General features: G+C 50.6%; 2 protein-coding genes across 3 annotated transcripts; one reads left to right on the top strand and one right to left on the bottom strand.

Moving 5' to 3' along the window:
* The first annotated feature begins 277 nt into the window (after positions 1–277).
* Positions 278–1,183, top strand: LLCFC1 (LLLL and CFNLAS motif containing 1). The gene is given in 2 exon segments (XM_031454534.2): positions 278–419; positions 936–1,183. Coding segments are annotated over 2 exon segments (390 nt in total).
* Positions 1,184–1,707: 524 nt separating this feature from the next.
* Positions 1,708–21,360, bottom strand: KEL (Kell metallo-endopeptidase (Kell blood group)). 2 transcript variants are annotated; one of them, XM_064487278.1, is made up of 20 exons: positions 21,210–21,360; positions 20,781–20,881; positions 20,402–20,529; positions 20,035–20,179; positions 19,551–19,727; positions 17,790–17,914; positions 17,340–17,486; positions 14,225–14,287; positions 13,946–14,134; positions 13,551–13,699; positions 12,322–12,451; positions 6,109–6,219; positions 4,905–5,003; positions 4,587–4,664; positions 4,064–4,164; positions 3,772–3,882; positions 3,562–3,629; positions 3,172–3,341; positions 2,729–2,824; positions 1,708–1,992 (listed from the first exon to the last, which is right to left on the bottom strand). In XM_064487278.1, the coding sequence occupies exons 3-20, from the start codon at positions 20,447–20,449 to the stop codon at positions 1,831–1,833; spliced, it is 2,169 nt and encodes a 722-aa protein (XP_064343348.1). In that variant the 5' UTR covers positions 20,450–20,529; positions 20,781–20,881; positions 21,210–21,360; the 3' UTR covers positions 1,708–1,830. The 2 variants fall into 2 exon arrangements, with proteins under 2 accessions (XP_064343348.1, XP_010997569.3); XM_010999267.3 differs by lacking the exon at positions 21,210–21,360 and having other exon boundaries at positions 20,402–20,483; positions 20,772–20,933.
* Between the last annotated feature and the right edge of the window lie 451 nt (positions 21,361–21,811).

The raw sequence follows: 21,811 nt of genomic DNA, 5'->3' as shown, positions 1-21,811 counted from the left end.
ATGGCCCCCTCTGGTCATCTTAGAAGCTTCTGTTGTCCCCTGCTGGTGACTCTACTCTCTCACCTGCCAACAAAACTCTCTGGTGAGTCAGAATGAGGGACAGGCCATGGCTGTGATGTCACAGAGCTCATGACGTCAGAGGTCCTATGGCAGGGTAGGGGAGAAAACGGTGCTGGGAAGGGGTAAGGGCCAGGACAAGGGACAGGGGAGGGAGGTGGGGGGAGCCTGCCCGTCACGGGGGAGCAGGGAAGGCCACCGGCAGCAGATGGGCAGGCCCATGACTTCCCTGGGCGCCCAGCTCCGCAGGGCTGCGTTCCTAGCAGCCGTCCTGCTGCTGCTGCGGGTGAAGGGGGTGAAGCCTCAGAAAGCGAGCCCAGCCCCCAGCGAGAGGCGTCAGGAGGAAGAAACGCTGGCTGCCGGTAGGTGAAGACAGGGCAGTGCCTGGGCCAGGGCTGGAGCTTCTTGCAGTCAGTCCCACTTGTCAGGCCAGAGTGGAAGCCGAGACAGGTTTGGGGCACGTGTGATCACCCCCGGCCCTACCCCTGCATCATGGGTGTCGTGGAAGGGGTCTGGGGCAGGGGTTCCTTGCCCCAGAAACTGCATGGGGCTTTCCTGGGGGCAACCAGAGGAAGAGGGTCTTTGAAGTTCATCCTTCTCTAAGATGGTCCCCAGCCCCCATCAAATGATGTCACACATTGGAGGAGGCCGTTTGAGTTGGCAAGGGGGTGTGTGAACACCTGAGGTGGGGCTGTGGCTGCACACGGAGCAGAGAAGACCCCCAGATGGAGCCTCACGTCTGTGGTCAAGGACAAGAGTGTGCGGACGGTGGGGCTCCCAGAGTCTCCGACTTCTTCCCCTCTCCAGTGCAGACCAGGGGCAGGGCGGGGGCGGGTTACAACCAGTCCTTTCACGCCTTCCCCTCTCCCCTGCTCCAGACCAGGATCGAGAACAGTTTGAAGAGCACTTTGTGGCCTCCTCGGTGGGCGAGATGCGCCAGGTAGTGGACATGGCCCAGCAGGAGGACGACAGGACATCAAAGACGGCGGCTCTCCGGGACCACCTGTTTGACTTCACCTTCTGCTTTAACCTGGCCAGCATCATGGTTTTTTTATGAGGGATGCTGAGGCGGAGGTGGCGGCCTGGTTCCTGGATGAGGACCTGGATATCTACCTCCGCTTCATGATAGCGTACTGACCGTCTTTCCCCATGGGGCTCCAGGTCGCTTCTCCCGAGGGAGACATGCATGTGGCTTCCTGGCTCTTGCCAGCGGCCTTTCACCTCAGATACAGCATCAGAGAGATCCTGAGCTGGCCTTCCAGCTGCCCAAAGCCACGGCCCCACTGTTTCCTCATTCACAGTCCGAGAGCCATCTCCAAGAGCTGAGATACCAGACCCCTGCCCCTCTCTCTCCCCGCAGCTCCTGGCTTCATTCAGGACATCTGATTAGGGGAGGAGGCAGCAACAATAAGAGTAGTAACAATAAAATCCTGAAAACAATTGGAAAACAATCCTGAAAACAATTAGTCTCTTACTAGTTTGTTTCATCACCTCGCCTTTGGCCCACCAACATTTAGACCCACCAGTTCCCCAATCATCGGTTCTCTCCTTGTCTCGGCTCTATGGAACTCTGCGCAGCATTTTCTCCTCCTATTTTTTCTGACTTCTAGGCAGAGGACATAGCAGGAAAGAGTTCCTAAGAGACAGGAAGAAACCAAGGGCCAGCTTTTATTTGGGAAACGGAAGGGGAGAGGAGATATTGCCCTGAATCCATGGATGGGGCAGGGAGATGTTGATACATCTGTGCTGAGATCTCTTTGGTAGCTGGCCAGGTTACCAGAGTTGGCAGCGGCTGGAGGGGTTCATGAGGGTACCATGGGGACAATGGAAGTGTCTGGCGAAGGCTGGGCTGTTGCTTAGGGGCCCATGCACTCGAAGGGTAGGAGGGCTGTGAGTGTCCCGAGGATCCTGAGTGCTGGGGTCCCTACACATCACCTGGGGAGAAAAAGAGGTCCACACAGGGTAAGGGGCATAGCAGGCATCAGGGTCAGTAGGAGGTGGCAGACCTGGTGACCAGGTGGGACCAGGGACAGCAGGCAACGAGCAGGGAGAGGAATGCTCCACGGCCACAGGGAGAAAGGAAGATGTTTGCTACCTGTGGGTCGTTTAATCTGGCAGCAGGTGTCTGAGGCAGGGCTGGGCTGTGTAGTCATACCATTTATAAGTGACTGAGAGGTAGGGTCTGTTGTAAGAACTCTGTGGGCGGGAGGGGGTCTTTAAGTGTACTGAAGAATTGGGGGCAGTGTCTGTGGAGGGAGCATATGATATTTAGGCAGGGGTCATGTCGGGGTGGGACCACATCTGGGGATGAGGTCTCCAATGAGGAACGTGGTCTCTGGACAGTCTGTTAAGACTCTTGGAAGGGATCTCTATTTCTAGGAGAAGAAATGAGAGAAGAAAAATGTTGAGCTCATCCCAAGGAGGGATTTGGGAGTAGAGTTTTCTTTTTTTGGAAGGGGGTGCTGAGCTTGGGAGAAGAATTTATAGTACCACGAACAGATGGTCCCAAGAGGACATGTGTGAAAGGATGACAGTGGGGACATGTGCAGCAGAGGGTTGGGGACACTGGGGGAAGATGTCTCCTTTCAGGGAGGAGAGATTCTTTGAGTGTTAACAAAAGGGTATTTGTCTGACATGGAGTGAGTCTTGGCAGGAGGTGGCAGCTGCCTACCTGGGCATAGCTTCGGAAGAAGAGTTGCCTGGGGCTGAGGTCCAGGTGGGGCAGGGTGGTCTCCCCACGGTACCACAGTAGCCTCTTGTTGTATGCCTGCATATGGGAATGCGATGGAGGGTTGCCCTTAGTCTTCAGACCTGTGGCCACTGGGAAGTCGGCCGCCCTACCCACAATATCCAAAACCAGTTCATGGCCCATCCTCCCAAGTTCTGCACTGACACACTGGTCTGAGCCAGGAGAAAATGCACTTGCTGTAAGAGCGCTGGGAAAGAAAAGAAGGCTCCATGGAATAGGAGGGGGTCCTCAAGTTGCCGTCTGTTCAGTGGGGATGGGAAGGGCAGAAAGCTCTGCTATGTTTGCAGGAGGGATGATGGAAGGAAAAACTGGAGGCAGGCTCTTCTGCTGGCTGAAACAGCTCCTGGCCTTGGAACGTGAGTTACCTGCAGCGCAATGGCCAGCCCGCCTGTGTCGGCAGCATTCTCCAGGAATGTGCGGGAGCCGTTGAAGGAGATTCCTTTGGGTAATGGAAAGGAAGCATAATGGCGCTCCAGGCACAGTAGCGCCCCCTGTAGGGAACGGGTGTCACAGGCCGGGCAGCCCCCAGGGAATACTGTTGAAAATGGGGCAAGGGAATCAAACGGTGAGGCATGACGCAAGAGGTGAAGACATGGGGGTACTGCAAACTGGGAAGGCTCCCAGGAGTATTGCAAAGGCTTCAGGACTGTCCCACCTGGAGCCCTCGCACAACCTCCCTTTCTCCTCCTCTAGGCCTCCTTTGGGGTCTTCTGGGCTCCCCGCGGCCTCACCTCCCAGTGGCCCACTGTACTCACAGAGCTGGTACAGGATGTGCAGCATCTCATGGGCCATAATGCTGCCAGCAGCACCAAAGTTCACGGCTCTGGGGAGACAAGGGCTTGTATCACCCCCAGAATCCTTCCAAGTTTTTGGTTTCAATTCTCCAACCACATTCATCATTCATCGTAACACTGGCCCATCGCTCTTGGGAAACTTCCTGCCCACCCTCATGGAATGGCCTGTACCTGGGGTAGCCAGGGTGGAAGAATGGGGGTTGGAGGAGTCCAGCTGGGAAGACCACCGCATGGTCAGATACTGAATAGTAAGCATTAACCCCCCAGGGGGGCACCTGCCACCTGTGGGAAGAGCACACACGAACATCAGCTCCATCATTTATTGCTCCCCCACCCCAGATGTATGCAGTCCTTCCCAAATACTGTCACTGTTCCTGTTTCCCTGAGCCCCTGGTTTTACTTCCTGCTAATTTTGGACAGCTATTTCTGGGATGCGGTGTCTGTGTCTCCCTTGCTCTCCTACCTGTGGTGGGGGAAAGGCTGCAAGAAACTCCGGATAATTCTGGCTCGGCGAGATCGGACGCAGCTCAGGAAGGACTGCAGGAAGCTGGGTTGAAGTTGTATCTGGGAGGAGGCAGGCGGCAATTCGAATACACCGATGTAGATGCACACTGATATACCCTGATGGGGACGTTTGAACCCAGGCAGATAAGCCCTGACACACAGACATCCCCGGAACAGTGGAAAACCAGCACTGTGACACCGTCACATGTTGGTGCAACGGGCTTCCCACGTCCCGGCACGCAAACACACTCAAGCAAATCACATGAATGCATGCGTACACGTGTGCGCACACACTCTTCGTGACCTGAAAAGATTCTATCCCTCTGCTGGCAAGACCCACAGTGTGGCTATTGACCATCAAGTCCAGGCAGCACCAGGGCAAGGAAGGGGTCGCTTAGGATCAACCAAGGAAAGTGACTGTCTGCCACTCGGATGGGTCGGAGCGGTGAGGCAGTTGAGGACTAAAGAGGAGCTGGACCCACATCACGGTATTTCTGTCTGGCCAGGTCTGGCTTCAGGGCCCATTCCGGGGCCCCCATCTTCACCTGCACTTGTGCAACCTGGGAAGAGACAGGAAGGTGGAAGGAACCCAGCCACCCGGAGTCTATCAGGAGAAACTTCTCCTGCTCACTGCCCTCGTCCCCTCCTTTGGTCCTGTCCCCGGATGTGTGTGCAGCATGTCGGTGTTCATACTTGGGCCCTGGTGCCTTCAGCACGCTCCTCCAGTCACAGTGATCTCTTGACCTAACATGCAGTTTCCACCCGCTACGCATTCCCACACTGTCTCCTTCTGGTCTCACCTTGTTCAGGGCCTCCTTCCGGGTCTCTTCATCCACCCAGGGAAGTCTTTGGAGGCGAGTGATAAGGGCCTCCTTGATTACAGTGAATAATTCCATGGCCTGTGGGCAGAAACAGAGAAACAAATGGGTCAGGATCAGCCTCAGTCCTGGGTTCTAGGCAGGGGACTTGGCCCTGAGGAGCTGCCAGAAGGGGGACAATCTCAAAAAGAGGAAGAAGAAAATGGTATTTCCTAGGTGACCAAAACCCCAGGGTCAGAGAGCTATGGAGATAGGAAGGAGGTACGAAGCCCAGAAGGGGAAGGTGGGAACTGGTCACCCCTGAGAGTTGATGGGGGAGGCAGTTCCTTTCCTTGGGGCGATCTCAGCCTGCAGGGGAGACACTGTCCTTTCTCTTGGCCAGACTGTTGACTCAGAAAGTGGAAGGAGGAAGAGGACCATCACTCCCTTCTCTGCTCTCGAGGGCCCTAGTCCTCACACCCTCTTTCTTAAGGCCTGCATTTCCTCTCTCCATCTTTCTGGGTTTTCTTCTGCTTCCCAACAAGCCGAAGCCTTCCCAGCTCCACACCCTGACTGCAGTTACTGCTTTCTCAGCCATCTACCATCTTGCACATTTCCTTTCTTGATGGAGAAAAATGGATGGCAAGAGCAGAAGCCTGAGTTTAAACCCTGACTCTGCTGTGTGACCGTGGGCAAGTTGCTTAACCCCTCTGTGCATCAGTTCTCTCTGCTTTGAAAGTAGAATGATACTAGGAATTAAAGCAGTTCCTGCAAAGTGCTTACAAGGGTACCAGGCACACGGCAGGCACCGAAAAGCATTCAGTAGCTATTTATTTGCACTTCTTAATATTATAGCATTCCATTCACGTCATTTCATGTGCTGTTAATAAATCATAGATAAACAAGGAGTAGCCTTAGAGGTCATGGGATTCAATTTTCCATTTTACGGTTGAGGAAACACGTGAGCAGGAAAGTGGAGTGACTTGTCCAGGTTAATACGTGTCGTGTGGACTGTGTCCTGAAGCTAAAGAGAGCAGACCCTATGGATGCAGCATGTCCTCCTCTGGGCTGTCTCCCATGGTGAACTCTCTCTGTAGCTGCTGATTCCCTGACCACAGATACCATGGAGAAGTCAAAAGAATTAGGAGAGGCTAGGTGGGGTGGGAAGGGGCGGAGGGACGTGGGCTGGGGGAGAGCCCTCACGTACAGCACTTTGGGTGCTCCGGCCGAAGGTCTCCTGGGCAAACAAGGCTGCCAGCGTGGGCTCGAAGAAGGCTTCCGACTCCTCCACACACATCATCCAGCGAGGGTAGGTGGGCTACAGAGACAAAGCTGGAATGAGTGGATCCCGTCCAGGGTTCCTCATCCACTTTCCCAGGCCAATCTTACCTAGACCTTCACCCCCAGAGGACACCCTCTTTTCTGAACTTTCTGGATTTGTCTCGCTTTACTCTCTAACCCCTTTTGGTGACACACATGGGGTTATTGCTAGTCAGCAAAAAGGAGCTCACTTCTCCTCCAGGGCTAGCCTCAAGAGCCTGGGTTGGGCAAACTATCCTTGTTCATTGTCTATTGAATTTGATGCCTGGGAGGCATCCTTCTGGACGACTGATGGCTCCTGGGAAGGAGAGGACCAGAACCAACCCTCTTAACTTCAGCAGGTCTGCTTGCCACTCTGTCCCCACCCACCACGTGCCCCACCTATCACGTGGGGGCTCTGGGATCCCAGCAGTGATTCCCATCCTCCCACGCTCCTTTCCTTAAAATGGAAATTGAAGGTGAAATTGGAGGTGACTTCCACCTCCCCTCGCCCACCTGACTCTCCAAATGGTTAGTGGATCATATGGTAAGATCTTACAAAGAAGAAAATTACCAGGGTGGAATTGGGTTTTTGATGCCATATTGTTTGATAGGAGAAGAGGACAAAAGAAAAGACTAAATATATGAATAAGAAATAAAGACTAAGAAACTTTCAGCCAAGTCAGGGAAAAGCATATAGGATGAAATGATGGATGTCTTCAACTTCAGAGGCAGAGAGATGGTGAGACAAAGACGCAAAGAGGGTGTTTCTAAACAGCAGGATGGAAAGAATAAGAAACACAGGAGAGATGCTGGGGAGGTTTCAGCGACAGGCTAGGATGGCTTGGAAGAGGTAACCAGGGGTCCGGCTGGAGATGATGCAGGGTGGCTGAGAAACACATCCTTGGCCGAGAAACCAAGGATGAGGAATGAGAGCTGGCCGAAGGGAAAACTGAGCTGGGACTTGAGGTGAAGACAGCTAATATGCTAATTCGGGCTGAGTGGGATGAGGTCACAAGACTTCACTCCTGTAACTTATTTACTCCCACAGATCTCCTCGCAGGCAAAGTCATTAAGCTGCTACTCTGCATGCTGGTCCTAAGACTGAAGAGAGTTTATGGGGTTTCCTACAAAAGAGGAGCTCAAAAGGAGGCCAGCATTGTTGTAGCAGACACTCCCGGGCCTGTCTCTTAGGGTGGTTATCGCTTTGGAGGCCAAGCCAGGCCTGGTGGCTCACATTTGTGTGTTCTTGTCTGCCCCCTCACGGTGAGGCCTGTTGAAGACCTTCTCCTGGTGAGCGGAAGGAACTCAGACACGTTCTGTGGTGTATTAGTTGGAGCTCTGAAGCACAAGTGTGAAAAGCGCAGAATCTGCTGGCCACCTTCAGTGTCGATCCCCCACAGGCCCCGATGACAAGCCCGGGTCTGAGACTGCCTTTCACCAGACAGGCAGGTGCGGGTGGAGGGCCGCACCCAGGAGAACAGCAAACACATCAGCCTTGAGCCTGGTAATGTGGACCTGCCTGCCTTCTCCGCACCTCCTGGTTCTTGAGTTGTTCCTGGTCCCTTTCGCTGGCACCTGCCCATGTCTCCCACAGTCTTTCCCTGCTCCATGCTGGTGCCCACAGCCTGGTTACTGGACAGTATGGACACCACCTCGGACTACCCGCTGCTCCCCCTGTGCCACTCTGGGATTCTTTTGGTCACAACGATGCTGGGTCATATGACTTCCAGAATCTATAAATAAACGTAAGCCTGAGGGCTGGAGGTTGGTGGGTTCTATATTCATCTGTTTCGGGCAATAAATATCTGAGCTGTCTCTCAAGGCAGAGGGTGATAGAGTATATTCCATATTGATTGAAAATAGAGAAAGAGAAAGAAAAAAAATCACCACTAAAATATCAAGGATGGAAGAAATACTTCAAACCCAAGAAAATGAAGCTCAGTAGATTAATTTTAAGGGCCAGAAAAAAAGTTGCAGATACAACCTTAGAACCGTGAGTAACGACAGACACGATAGACATCAGGAAAAAAATTCCAAGAGTCTGGAGAGAAAAACATTTTTGCGCAATTTTCAGTAGAGGGAAAGTAGATTTTCGAGATTACACGCCAGCCAGGAATCCTTAATGTGAATTTCTAAACAAAATTCTAGAATGAATCACTAAACCGACTATTTTTGAACACTTGGAAAATAATGTGTAATTAAAGTCCAGCATAGGATCATTGAGGACAAGTAATGTCAAAATCATTTTTAAATTTCATCATTTTTAAAGGGTCATTAAACCCGGATAAACCATAGATCAGGAGTCACAAACTGAAGTAGAGGCCATGAGGTAACGTAATTGAGAGAAGCAGTCTACATCGGACCCCCAGACACAGAGGGCAAACTGGGGAGAGGTACCCAGCCCGATGGGCTCCATCACTCAGCTCCAGACACGTGTTGCCCCTGGAGGCTCACCTTTACAACAACAACAACAAAAAGCTGGAAATCTGACTTTTGGTGTGCTATCGCCTAATTTTTGAAAGTTGGCCCTTAATTAAAAGTCTATAAAAAAAAAAAAAACTTAAAAGCCAACAAAACACACCCCTAGGCCAGATTCATCCCTGAGGACGTCCGCAATACTCCCTCTGAACAGAGAAATCAGCGTTTACTATGTGTGGATTATTAACTTAAACCCTCATACTAGTTACATCAGTGATAAAAGTGAGCCTGTTCTGCCTTCCTCACAGAGCTACCTGGACGAGCAGGTGAGATGGCACAGGGAAGGGACCCTGCGAATTCTAAAGCTTTACCTCATGCTGTTGACATTATTCCGATTTCAAGAAGGCATCTGGTAAAACCATAAATTGCGGCTTTGTGAATGAGATGGAGAAACCTACATCAGAAGACAGTGTGATTTGAGTGGCTTCTCGGCTGACTCACCCATAAGGGAATGTCAATGATCCACGCCTCCAAGTTCGAACGAGCTTCCCCGGCCACCCCACTGAACACTGTAACCCGTCCCCACCTAGCATGCCTCTCCCGCTCCGTCCTGTTACGTTTCTCCACAGCACCTGTCACTGCCCAACATATTTTACTTAGTTTATTGTCTCTCTGCCTCCATTAGAATATGTGTCTGAGGGCAGGGACTTCTGTCTATCCTGTTCATGAAGCACCCCAAGTGCCTAGAGAGGTGTGTGGCATGTATAGTAAGCACTCAATAAATACTTGTTGCATAAACAGATGGATGACTCTAGAGCTGGGTCTTCAATAACCTGACCTGATGCTCTTCCTGGAGCAGAGGCTTAACAGTAATCTAGATGCAGGTGCACTAAATAAAACTGCACATGACCCGAGGCGGAAATAATAGCTGATTGAAACAAAGACTAAAATTACCTGAATAGATTGGGATGCTGGGCTGAGTATGAATGGTTCACACTGAATAGACACAAATGTGAAGTTCTGCTTTTAATTCCCCCAACTCAGCTTCTCAAGTTGAATATGAGAAAGACCTGGGTCAACAGCCATTCTCATTGACTGCTTCTTCAAAATTAAACAAAATGTGGTCAGATAATGAGACCCAGCAGTCTCTCTAAATAAGGATGCTATAAATTAGAATTCATCCAGAAGAATACGGTCAGAAATCTGTAATTAATGATCATTAGATAGAAACACACATTTTGGTCAAATCAAGGCCAAAACCTTGGTGGTATCTTTGACTTCACTCTTCTCATATCACACATCCATCCAGAAATACTGCTGCTTATCTTTAAAATGTGTTCTTTTAAAACATAAAACAGATCAACACTTCCATAGGCCCCTGTTTCATGCAGAGAAAAAACCAAGTCCTTATGTGGCCTACCAGACCCTGTACAAGCCCCTCCTCCCCTCTCTGATCTCCTCCCTACTGTTGCCTTATTCACTTCCTCTGTTTCAGCTGCACTGGTTTGATTCTCAAACCCCAGGCCAGGCTCCAGCACAGCAGCAGGACAGCCTTCCCTGCAAGCCCAGTCACCTCTTCTCAGCCAAGAGCCACCAGGGGGATCCCTCTGACTGCCCCAAGTTATAGCCAGTCTGCCCCACGAAACGATAACCCTTCCTTTACCAGAAAACCCCTTCCTCTCCCTAGACATTCCTCCCATCCTGCCTCCTGCACAGACATCCCACTGACCATTTACACCCACCCTGACTCTCCCTCCTGGGAATTCCAAGAGTATCTGTTGTCTAAACCGGAGTTTTCTCAGAACACAGCTACGCCCATTCATTTACTTAGCATACAACTGCTTTTGTGTCACAAGGGCAGAGTTGAGTAGTTGCAACACAGATCACAAAGCCTAAAATATTTACTATCTTGACCTTTATAGAAAGAATTTGCCAATGCACTTTTGGTACAGCCCACTGTTTCTCAATCCTGCACGGTATGTGGTTTAAAATATGGCCTCATGGGTCAGACAGACCTGTTCTGGAGTCTGTTCCTTCACTTATGAGCTGTGTGGTCTTGGGGAAGTTACTTGTCCTTTCTGAGGACCTCAGAGCGTTTCTGGGAGGAGTAAATACATTGAGCAATGCCTGACATAGAGTAACTTCTGTGTGTATTCCAGCTGTTAATATTATGTGTTGTATTCAGTGCTGTTCCAGACAGCTGCAAGGGCTTCCCCAGGTCGCAGAACTATTTGTTGATAGAGCTTGATTCAGCTTTTAAGCTCAAGGACAATTATACATCCTAATGGATCTATAAGGAGATCTATTATATTATATATATATATATATATATATATATATATATAGAGAGAGAGAGAGAGAGAGAGAGAGAGAGAGAGAGAGAGAGAGAAGTGGCTTTAGCAATTTGTAAGCCTTGTAAGTTTTCTGTGTGAGTTTCAATGTTTCAATGTCTTAACACCCTTCAGGAAGTACCACCAAGCCACGCTTCTGGGATTTACAGGAAGGTATTCATTGCCAGAGGTTCTGTAACAACCCCAACTAAGAGCATCTGGGGTCTGTCCTGCTTCATGTGCATCAAGAGAAAGGTTAGGCAGAAGCTTCTTGGGGACCAGCCCACCTGAGTGAAAATCCTAAGGATTTTTTTTTTTTTTACGGTGATTAAGCGCACAGACCCTCGAGCCAGACTGCCAGAGTTCAACTCCTAGCTCTAACAACTTCCTAGCTGTATTAACTTCAGCAAGATCCCTAACTTGCGTACCTTGTTTAACCATCAATAAAACAAGGACAGAATGGTGTGTCTACCTCATGGAATTGTGGGGATTAAATCAGCTCATACTTCTAAGGGGCTTAGAAAAATGTCTAGCATATTATAAACTCTCAATAGGCAATAACTACATTCCAGTCATCGTGTATACAATTCCCCTTTGTTAATACCACAAATACTTCAGTTTGCTAAAGCAAAGAGTTTCTTCAAGGCAGAGAAATGGTCCACAAATTACAAAGAAAAGAAATCCAGTGATTGTCAAGACCACCCTGAAGTGCTGACTGAGGTGGGAGTGCGTCTAATGTTCTACATGCCTCCTTTTGCATTTGGATGTGTCAACCTAGGATTTCAAAATTCTCAGTAACAGAGCATGAACAGAGTAGACTTCGGTTAGAAGCACATTTGGTTCAGAGCCCCCTCCTCTGACACACTGGGATCTGCACCACACCATCCAGGTGTGGCCCCTGGATCCCACGGGATGGCAGACATGAGCTCTTTGTGAAGCACATTTGAGCATCAAACACTGGAATCACCTAGACAGAGGGAAGGCCACTGCCATGCTGCACCCATTTCTCACCCAACGAACCCTAGGCTTCCGATCCAGGTCCTCAATCACAGTGCTCAGCATAACCAGGCAAACAGTCATGACAAAGGAAAAGCAGTTCTTGATAATTTTAGAGCTTTCTATCTAAACTTTAACACTCAGCAAAAGGCTCTAGAAGTAGCCAGATGTGTGCCTAAAGGTCTGGCACCTGGAGCCTCAGCTCTCAGTGTGAGCGGCGTGTGCCCACCGATCTGCTCCCCTGGGGGTTCCAGACATTGAGGGGCATCTGTCCTCACGCCCATCCCTGAGAGAGATATGCCAGCATCTTTCCCTGCAAATGGCAGGTACTCCTTTCGCCCCCGATCTGGGAGAACTCCTCCCTCCTCTCTCACCAGGGGTGGTCCATCTGTCAGCTCCCGCAGTTTCTGGTTCAGCACTCTGTGTGCCTCTTGGAATTTACTGTCCAGGGCTGGAGAAAGGGTCCCCACCAGCCCCAAGATCATGTGGCTCTGCAGAAAGCCCCTGCGGAGAGAAAAGAGACCCACACATACACCCCGGGGCTCTGGGGAAGCCACGAGAAGTGCTTCCCCGTGTGTGAGTCCCCTTGGTACTCCCAGGGGAAGTCCTTCTCCTTTGTATTCATAGAGAATAACTTAATGTGAACATGTCAAGAAGAGCTTTTCTTGATGTGGGTTGGGATGGGGGTGGAGAACGAGAGAAGAACCAGATGAAGAGGCCGACTTCTCAAGCCACAGGGAGAGAAGTTCTAGGCTAGATGAAGGCTGGACTTAGACTGAACAAATTCTACAACCAAGAAACCTCAGCTCATCCTAAGATGTACCTTCTAAGCACAACAAAGCTGGCACCCAGGGCCTTTCTCTGCCCTATTGGCAACTCTCGTAGGGGTGTTGATTTGTATTCTTGCATAAACCTCCTAGCACCTGCGTTTGCTTCCCTCTGAAAGAATTTCCAGATGTTGCTGCCACTGAGTTACTATGAGGAAGGGCGTTGAGCCGGAGGCCCTGGAAGGAAGCCGCTGCCTTCAAGTGGTGGCCACACAGTATCAGGGACAGCAGAGAGCCCAACAGAGAGCGTCACCCTCCTGTCCCCCCCCCCTCCTCGACTTCTTAATCTCTCCTACAAGGGCCCCAGAACCCTTTCACTACAGCTGAGAAACGCCCCCACCCCCCAGCTTTTCCCAGCCTTCACCTCCTCCGTCCACTCATTTCACATGCTTCCTCCTCTGGCCCGCACTCCTCAGCTGCAGACAGGACAGAAATGCGCTGGCTGTCCCCAGCGACTGGCCTTCCAGCATCTCCTACAGCTCAGAGTCCCTTCACAGGTTACATACTGCTTGCAGCAAACCCCATGTCTTGTCAGATACCTGTGTGCCTCATTTCATGTGCGTTTTCCCTACCCCATGCCCTCCAAGCCTCTCTTTCTGCTTCCTCTGTGCCCTCTTGGGCTGACTGTCCCACCCCTTCTCCACCCCCGTATGACCCTGGATCCCTCCCATCTTCCTGGGAGGCCCTTACTAGCTTGCATTCTCTGAAGTCTCCTTTGTCCCTGAGGCCTCTGGCTCCACACACTCTTTCCATCACCCTCCCACGTGGGGGCAAACCTGTCCTTCGACAGCTCCTTTTCAACCAGTTGTGACATGTTTTTCAAATACTCCAGGTCATGGACTGCGATGGGATGGGAGGGGCTCAGGGACATCGGTGTGAATGTCGCTTGCAAGCAGGACAGCCAATCGACGACAGGGGCCATTTCCTTAAAGGAGGGATACAGAGGCTGAGGGGGGACGGGCAAGGAGAAGAGGAGGCAGGAGAGGGGGCTTCTGCTCCCTCAGGGTAGGAGGGGGAGTGGGGAGAGGCATGGTTGGGGGAAAGGGTGGAGCCAGGAAAGTTAGGGATGGAAAGGAATTAAAGAAACAAGGAGAAAGAAGACAAGGAGGTCAAGAGAATCTGGAATAAAGACCCTCATGCCCATCTTCCTCTGGTCCCCGGTTCAAGGCACCTGCAGTTGGTCAATAGTGACCATCTGGAAGAGCTTCCCCTGCGCCCACCGCTGCTCCAGGGGGCTCAGAAACTGGAAGAGCCGCGAGGTAATGGAGATGGACGAGAAGGCGTGGTCTTGCACTTTGCTTGGGTCTCCCCCCAGCAAGGTTCCCAGGCGATTCAGGTAAGTCAGGTACTCTCGCAGGATCTGGGGAAGGGCCACCTCAGTCACAGCCCCCGTCCCCCATCGGCCCCTGGGCACAGACCTTTAGGGCCTTGGTCTCCGGCACCATCTTACCTGGGTATAGGTCTTCACTTCCAGTTTTCGCTTGAGGGGAATATCAAACTCTGGCTGGTCTATCTGGACACAAGAGAGACTGAGAGAAGTGGGGAATGTGGAAGAAGGAGAAGACAGGTGTGGGGGGTGGAAATGTACCAGGAAGATGGCCCTAGGAGACAAACGGAAGAGGGCAAACAGGAGGAGCGAGAGTGCAAGGAAAGGGAAGGGCTGGGGGTGAGAGGCTTGGGGGAAAAGAGTCCAGACATGGAAATGTGAAAAGAGGGTGGGTATTTCAACCAGTCTGGAGGTGCTCAGCAGCACAGAGAGAAGCATAATAATCCATGTCCTGAAGGGAGCCATTCCCTGTGCCAGGGTCAGGTCTAGGGTAAAGGAAGTGAGAGAGCCATCTCAGATGCAAAATATAAGAGGTACGGAAGGGGAGGGAGGGTATAGCTCAGTGGTAGAGTATGTGCTTAGCATTCACGAGGTCCTGGGTTCAATCCCCAGTACCTCCATTTAAAAAAATAAATAAACCTAATTATCTCTCCCCCAACAAAATTTTGAAAAAAAATAAAAGACATTAAAATAAATGAAAATAAATTTTTAAAAAGAGGTACTAAAAACTCAGTAATCAAAATCAATAATATCTTAATGTATATTTTTAAATCAAAATTAATGCTAAAAATCCATGCAGAATAAAATAGCAAAAATTTGCTCATCATGTATTTTTCCCAAAAATCCACAATTTTTTTATCACTTTTTTAAAATCATAGATGTTTTCCAAAAAGTCTACAGTAGAGTTTTGATCCACTTGGGGAAAAGAAATTTTTTCCAAGAAAATCCACAATGAACAAAACTTTGATATTTTGCTCATCGTGGATTATTGTATTGACTTTGGTACTTTTAAAAATATTCATTGAAATACTATTTATCTTGATTAGTGAGTTTGGGGCACCGTCTTAAATTTTGCACCCCAGGCAAGTGGCCCACCCACCTCGCTTGCTTCAGCCCACTCCTGTCACTGGTGCATCCTTGTTTCTATTCTGAAGATCTTTGCTCCACATTTTTTGTTTTTCTTCTCCAACTTCAATATTGTACTCCCACCTGGAGCTATATACTTTTCCCCTATCTCGAAAAGAACTTTCACTTGACTCTCACATTTGATGTCCAAACATTAAAGAACTAAAAGTCATCTATGCCCTTGTTTCCACTTCCTTCCCTTCCTCCTGAACTCCGTACAATCTGTGTCCATTTCCATGACTGTTTTGATGCTATCTCTAGGCTTCCAATCATGCCTTCTCATTCCTTATTCTCTGAGCTCAGAAGTCTCCGGCAACCCCCCTCCTGAAGCTGGCCTCTCCCCTGTCCTTTGTAGCTCACCTGTGCTGGGCTGATTCCCACCGCCTGAATCTTCTCTGCCCCCACCTCACTGAGATACCCACCCTGTAGTCCGCTGTTTCTACCTTTATTTCCCCTCGGAGTCCATGCAGTCTTAAGGTCATGGTAACCACTCTCCTCCCATTCACACCAAATCAAAACTGTGGGGTCATTTTCCAACTTCTCGAATTCTTTTATTGATATTCAATCAGTTACCAGGTCCTCTAGAATCACCATGTGATTGGACCATGGCCATTAGGATGAAGTCGCCTAAACCCTCATGCCTGGCCAAGCTTTCCATCTCCACCACGATCGTCTTAGTTCAGAACCTCAAGGTTGCTCATCTGGATTCCTCAGCACCTCCAAGTTGCCTTCAAAAACTGCTGACTCTACTTAGGCTCTCTGTCCAACCATCATATTTGAAAGGCCTTGGTAGCATTTTTTTTTCTATTATGTCAAAAGTCACCTCGGTCAGGCCCAACCTCATGTCTACAGCCTTATTTTTACCTCCCACTGCTATCCCCAAACCCTCTGTTCAAGAGACCAGCTTTCTCACTGACCTCTTACAGGGGTCACACCATTCTAGGCTCTTCCCTTAGCTTAGGGCTTCCTGGCAGCCCTTTTAAGTCCCTTTAGCATCACTGTCACCTGTATGACTCAACCATGTTTCAGAGCTCAGCCCATTTCTCCCCTCTCTGAGCTTTTCTTTAAACTCTTCAGATCTTAACTAATTTCCAAAGACCACACCAGTTACACTCCTGATCACACCCTTTAGAACTGAATTTGAGACTACCTCATATGGATTGTGAGTTCTTGTATGTTCATCATTATATAATTTTGTGGCATTTTTGAGAGTAGGGGCCAAGTACAGAGCATCACATTGTCTACCACGATCCCAGTGCCTCCAAGGTTTTAATTTATTTACCTGCTCAACAAACACCTGGTGTGGGCCTCTAATGCCTGGCCCTGTGCTAGGTCTTGAAAACCAGGGATGGATAAGGTGTGGGCCTGTTCTTAAGAGGCTCACAGTTTTCAACACAGTGCTAAATGCTGCGAGCAGGGGAAATGGGAGCAGAGCGGGGTTCACTGACAGACTCTCAGCCAGGGTGTCAGTGAAGACTTCCTGGAAGAGACAGTCATCGAAGTCAAAACATGAGAAATATGTCTGAGTTTTCAAGGCTGAGTGTGAGGACTGAGGAGGCGCGTTGCGGGCAGAGGGAGCCACGTATGCAAAGACTGAGAACTATCCTTGAAGCTGTAAGAGAGTGAGCGTGGCTTGGGCTGTAAGGAGCAGAGAAGGCTGGAGGAGTGTGGAAGGGTCAGACTTGCAAGGCTTTGCTAAAGATTAAGAGTCAGTGCCCGATAACCTCGTGAGCCACCGAAGGCATTTAAACAGAGAGAGCAGCACGATTATCTCTTGGATTAGAAAGGTTCCTCTGGGGAAAATGAAGAGTAAATAAGAGGAGGGCACGCCTCTCGGTAGAGGAACTGGGTAGAGCCCCTGGGGGTGACTCAGATAAGCAGCAAGGAAGAGCAGAACCACTTCTGTCTCCCCAGGACTGGCCCAGTTTTCCCCTTCCCTAATCTCACCTACAGTCCCTGGCTCCCACACCAATAATTTCCCTCACGTTGAGTCTCTTCCCTGCATTGCACATGTGTCCTGTCTCCTCGACCTGCAACCTTCCTCTAAGAGATGACAGGCTAGTGTTGGAGGCAGGCCCAGGGCTCACTGCGTTTTCACCAGTGCACCCCTCACCTGGATGACCGGCACATGTGGAGGGGTGGGAAGAGGTCGCAAGTAGGCTCTGAAGAATGGGAAGTGACCATACTGACTCATCAGAAGGCTCAGAGTTTGGTTAAAGTCCAAGGGAGTCCAGTTACCAGAGAGCGGCCAGCCTCCGAGCTGGGAAGAAGAGAGACAGGGCTCAGCCTAGGGGTATGGTCTCTGAAACCCATCCCTCATTGCTCAGATAGCTACTTCCTGACCTCTCCTCCGAGTCCCTTGACCCCTCTATGGCTCCACATTTGTCCCTCTTTCCCTACCCTCACCAAGCTCCTAACTCTTCCATAGGGGATGGCCATTTCCATCTTCCCCCCAAATCCCTAGGAAAGAGACCCATCCTCTAGGGAAAAAAAAATGGCAGCCCTGAGCATAGACTGGTCCTACATGTTATGTATTCAGAACAGCCGACGCCCCAGGTCTCACCTCCTCAATAACTTGTCTGAGGGGCCCAGCCCCTGCAGCCTCAATGGCACCTGTGTCCATGCACGAGTTGTAGAACTGGAAGGCTTTCTCCTCCCCAGGGGCCAGGGGCCAGGCACCTGGGGCTTCTAGAAAGGAAGCACAGGAGAATTAAAGGAGTGGGGCAGCACAGAGACACGCAGGGGAGGTGAGCTTTGGAAAGATTATAGGAAAGGGGGGAAGACTCCCAGGAAAATGGAGGGAAAGGGAGGGACTGAGGGATGAGGAAAATGGAGAAAATGGATCAACTTGACAGAAGCACAAGAGCAGGGAAAGGGGCATGGAGGAGCCAATGAGGAAGAGAAGGGACAGGTGAGAAAGGACATCAGGAGGAACAGGGAAGGGAAAAAAAGAGATGGAATAAGCGGAACGGGGTGGGGGGGAGGGCAGAAGTAAGAGGCAGGAGGGAGATGAATGAAGGAATTAGAAAAATTGGGGCAATAAGAGAATTTTGAGAGGTTGGAGAAAGGAAAGCGCACGAGGAAAGGTTTAGCAAAGAGAAGAAACAGGTGGGCTCCCCTGGTCCAGACTCCGCCCCTTCTTTGATCCCAGGAAACAAATACATGACAATGACCCAAACACGTATCCAGGTGAACCCACCACCCCCTAATATCCGATGCCTCTCCCTCGGTCCCCCTGACAACCTTCCACTCCACTGTGGGCAACAGAATTTGTCTGGAGCACATTTTTTCTCTTTGTGCCTTAACTGAAAGCATGGCCCTCTACCAGGGGAATGCTTACCTCCACTCTTCCCATTAAAAAATGGAGGGCAGAGGGACACAGTTATTTCTTTCAAACGCCAATTGATACTGTCAAGAGGTTCTCCAGGTTCCCTTAGACTAGAAATGCATTCCTTTTGTTACATTCTTCTTCCCAAATCCTTGTCTCCATCCACCAACTTCCCGGGACTGACTTCCTACTTCCTCTTGGCCTCAGTTCCTCCTCCCAGCTTTCCTCTCCATTCTTTCTCTTCTCCACAGCCACCATCTACAGGACTTTTCTTACCTCCAGGGTTTTGCTCGTGGCCCCCTCTTCTTCCAGCATCTCTTTTGTGCCTATCTATATTCATTCCCTTACACATGACCAGAAAAAGCCCCCTCCATCACTTCTCACCCACTCTTCCACTTCTTTCCTCCCACCATCATCTTCAACCACCCATCTCCATCACCCCAGCTTCTCCCAGGTCAACTTGCACATCATGGTCCAAGGTTCCAGTGGAGAACAGGAGATGATGGTGAGAGAGAGGAGCTGGGAAGTGATGGGAGAGGAGAGGATTACACTGACAAGGGGGTGTTAGAAGACAGGAAGGGTTTCAAGGCTCAAGAATGAGCGATGGAGGGAAGGATTAAAGTGCAACAGGTGTTGAGCAGATGCCGATAGGGGAAGACACCGGGCATAAGGTAGAAATTGAAACTTTAAGGGAGATAACAAAGAAGATGGATCTTGGTAAAAGGGAGAACTTGGAGAGAATGGAGTAATCATGGATAAATGGGAAAGCAAAGAGGATGGGGATTGCGTAAAGAACAGATGAAGGGAGGGACCAGAAGAGATGGAAGAGAGGAGGTACCTGAAGTGAAAGACACGGCGATGGAGAAGCAAACCAGGCAGCTCCCTGAGAGCCAGCTGAGCACTAAGCAAACCAGCCGCCCCACAGCCACGCAGGCCTGGGACAGCTGTGAAGGTTCCAGGCTCAGCATCACCCACGGCACAGAGGACCTTCCTTACCCAGGATCCTCCGAAGCCGCCTTTTGTTCTCCTCTTTGAGAGCCTGCAAAGAATTACTGGTCCTGTTGGCCTTTCCACAGGCAAAGCTAAAGAAGTCAGTGCAGGGGTCCACACTGGTGTTTCCAGAGGCCAGGTAATGATCCAGGAGATCCCAGCACACGGGCGTCTTACAGGGGGCTGTGGGCAAAAGCTCAGAGCTGGGAAAGAGAACGTGATGAGGGCTCTCCCAAGGGGCTAGGCAAAGGGATGCCTGGTGAGGGAAAAGAAGGGAGACCCTGGTGAGGACGAAATGATCTGACTAGTGGCCAGGTGTGGGATTCAGGGAGGAAGAGGCGGGGGGCCCGGGGGGCCCGGGGGGCCCGGGAGGTCAGGATGAGTGACATATAAATCCATGGACACAGATCCTCAGGGTGACAGATGGGCAGATGGGGTCCATGACTGAGGGAGGGCTGACCGGGTGGCAGGGCTCTAGGATTTTGCTTACGAGGGCCACAGCCCCGGAAGACGTAGGCCCAAAGCAGCAGAGAAATACCGAGGACCAGACTGAAAGACAGGACTGTCATCAGCGCCCGCCTGGCCATCGCCCACCGTCTTCTCTGTACAGGGGACAGCCCCTCTTCTGGAGACCTCTGAGTGGAGAGACAGGACATGAAAAGCACAAGATGGAGATGTTTGGGAGAGGGGGGTGGGGAAAAGGGAAGGGGAGAGTAGAAAGAATGAATAGTTAGTTAGTGGTAGGGCCCCTTCGCACAGAGATATTGCCTTCATTCTCCCAAACCCAGCCCTCTTTGGACCCCGAGAGCTGGGGAAGGTTCATAATTCTGCCCCATACAGTCAAAGACATCACTTACCTCCCGTCTCTGGCGAGTACCCACTCCACTGGCTCGCTCAGGCCCCATGGTTCTCCCCTACTCTTGTCTCCACCCTGCTGAGCTGAATGAGGAGGAACGACAGAGAAGCTGGCTCAGGAAGAGGGTACCTTAAAGAGAGTTATATCAGGCCATTTTGACACCTCCTATCACCCTCCTCACCCACACGTATTTTCATCCCAAGGCAGTGCTCCCATTTGGGATTCGGAACAAAGCTCTCCCCTAGAGGTGTCACTGTTTCCCTCCCTCTCCCATCACCTCCCTCTCCCTTCCCGTTCCCACTCTGCAAGCCTCCCTCCTCTCTGGTCGAGGGGCAGGGGACTCACCCACAGCAGCCAGCCCCACCTCCTACCCTGGGCACCTGACTCCGAAAGTGGATGGCTTTCTCCAGGGGACTTGCCGTCCGTCTGTCCTCCTCTCTGGCTCCCAGAATCTTTCCTGTTTCTGCTGTAGGTGCTGAGCCTGAGGACGGGAATTCAGGAAATAACCTCCCTCCTTCCCCCACCCCAGTTCCTTTTTCCTTGAGAAAGGACACTTCTGCCACTTGACCCCCCCATCCCTCCCAACACACACACTATTGGCCTCTGGGCGGAGCCTGTTTATCAGCTGGGAAACATTCACGCCTCCCCTCCTCCCTTATCTCAGCTTCCAGGGGAGGTGAAGGGAGGGAGTCTTGTCTCCCCACGCAGTTTGCCCTGGGTGGCTCCTCTGGTCCTGCTCTGTGCCTTTGCTCAGAGTTTCTTTATTTCTGGACCGTCCTCCCTTCTCTCCTTTCCTCTATGATTGAAACCTCTTGAGTCCGTCGATTCTCAGGATGTCTCTCCGCTCTGCGCCTGATCCTCCTTGATGCTTGATGGCTTCCCTGGGGGTGTCACAGCCCTGCTGCCGGCAGGCAGAGCAGTCCATGAAAAAGACCAACAGACAAGGAGACGAATCTGCTAACTATTAGCCCTGTGACAATAAACAAGCCACTGGAACTCTCGGGCAGGTCAGTTTTGTCATTTGGAAAATGAAGATAATATTTGCCTTTGAATACCTTGCAGGGACTCATACCTTCCACAAAGGAATGAAAGTGTGGACAAAGAATGTCACCTGCCGTATCAGTAAGCAAAGGATGTTGCGGCCATAAAACCACGCGCCACTGCAGCCGCCTGCCTCCGTCGGAGCACCTGCGAGGCTTCGGGACGGGGAACAGGATACTGGCCCTAGATAGTAAAGTGCACATCAAAGGAATCATTTCAGTAAGTCCAGGCTCTTGCATCTTTCCACACATAGAAAAGCATTAAATTCACTGACTTGCGATGTCTGGTTTCTCTTTAATTAGTAGTAATCTTTTGATGTTCTCCTACTTTTTTTTTTTTTTTTTGCAAAAATTCCCATATATCCTGGCTT

Source organism: Camelus dromedarius, chromosome 7 (assembly GCF_036321535.1).
Source record: "Camelus dromedarius isolate mCamDro1 chromosome 7, mCamDro1.pat, whole genome shotgun sequence".
Taxonomy (NCBI): domain Eukaryota; kingdom Metazoa; phylum Chordata; class Mammalia; order Artiodactyla; family Camelidae; genus Camelus; species Camelus dromedarius.
This window is presented reverse-complemented; position numbering and strand designations above follow the sequence as displayed.

Bases quoted from the DNA above. Each gene is read 5' to 3' on its own strand.
- KEL (XM_064487278.1), bottom strand. From the start codon at position 20,449: ATGGGGCCTGAGCGAGCCAGTGGAGTGGGTACTCGCCAGAGACGGGAG. The intron at 3,883-4,063 runs GTAGGAGAGCAA...CTCTTCCCACAG, and splicing joins CAGCCTTTCCCCCACCACAG to GTGGCAGGTGCCCCCCTGGG. The intron at 1,993-2,728 runs GTAGGCAGCTGC...TTTTCTCCCCAG, and splicing joins TCTTCCGAAGCTATGCCCAG to GTGATGTGTAGGGACCCCAG.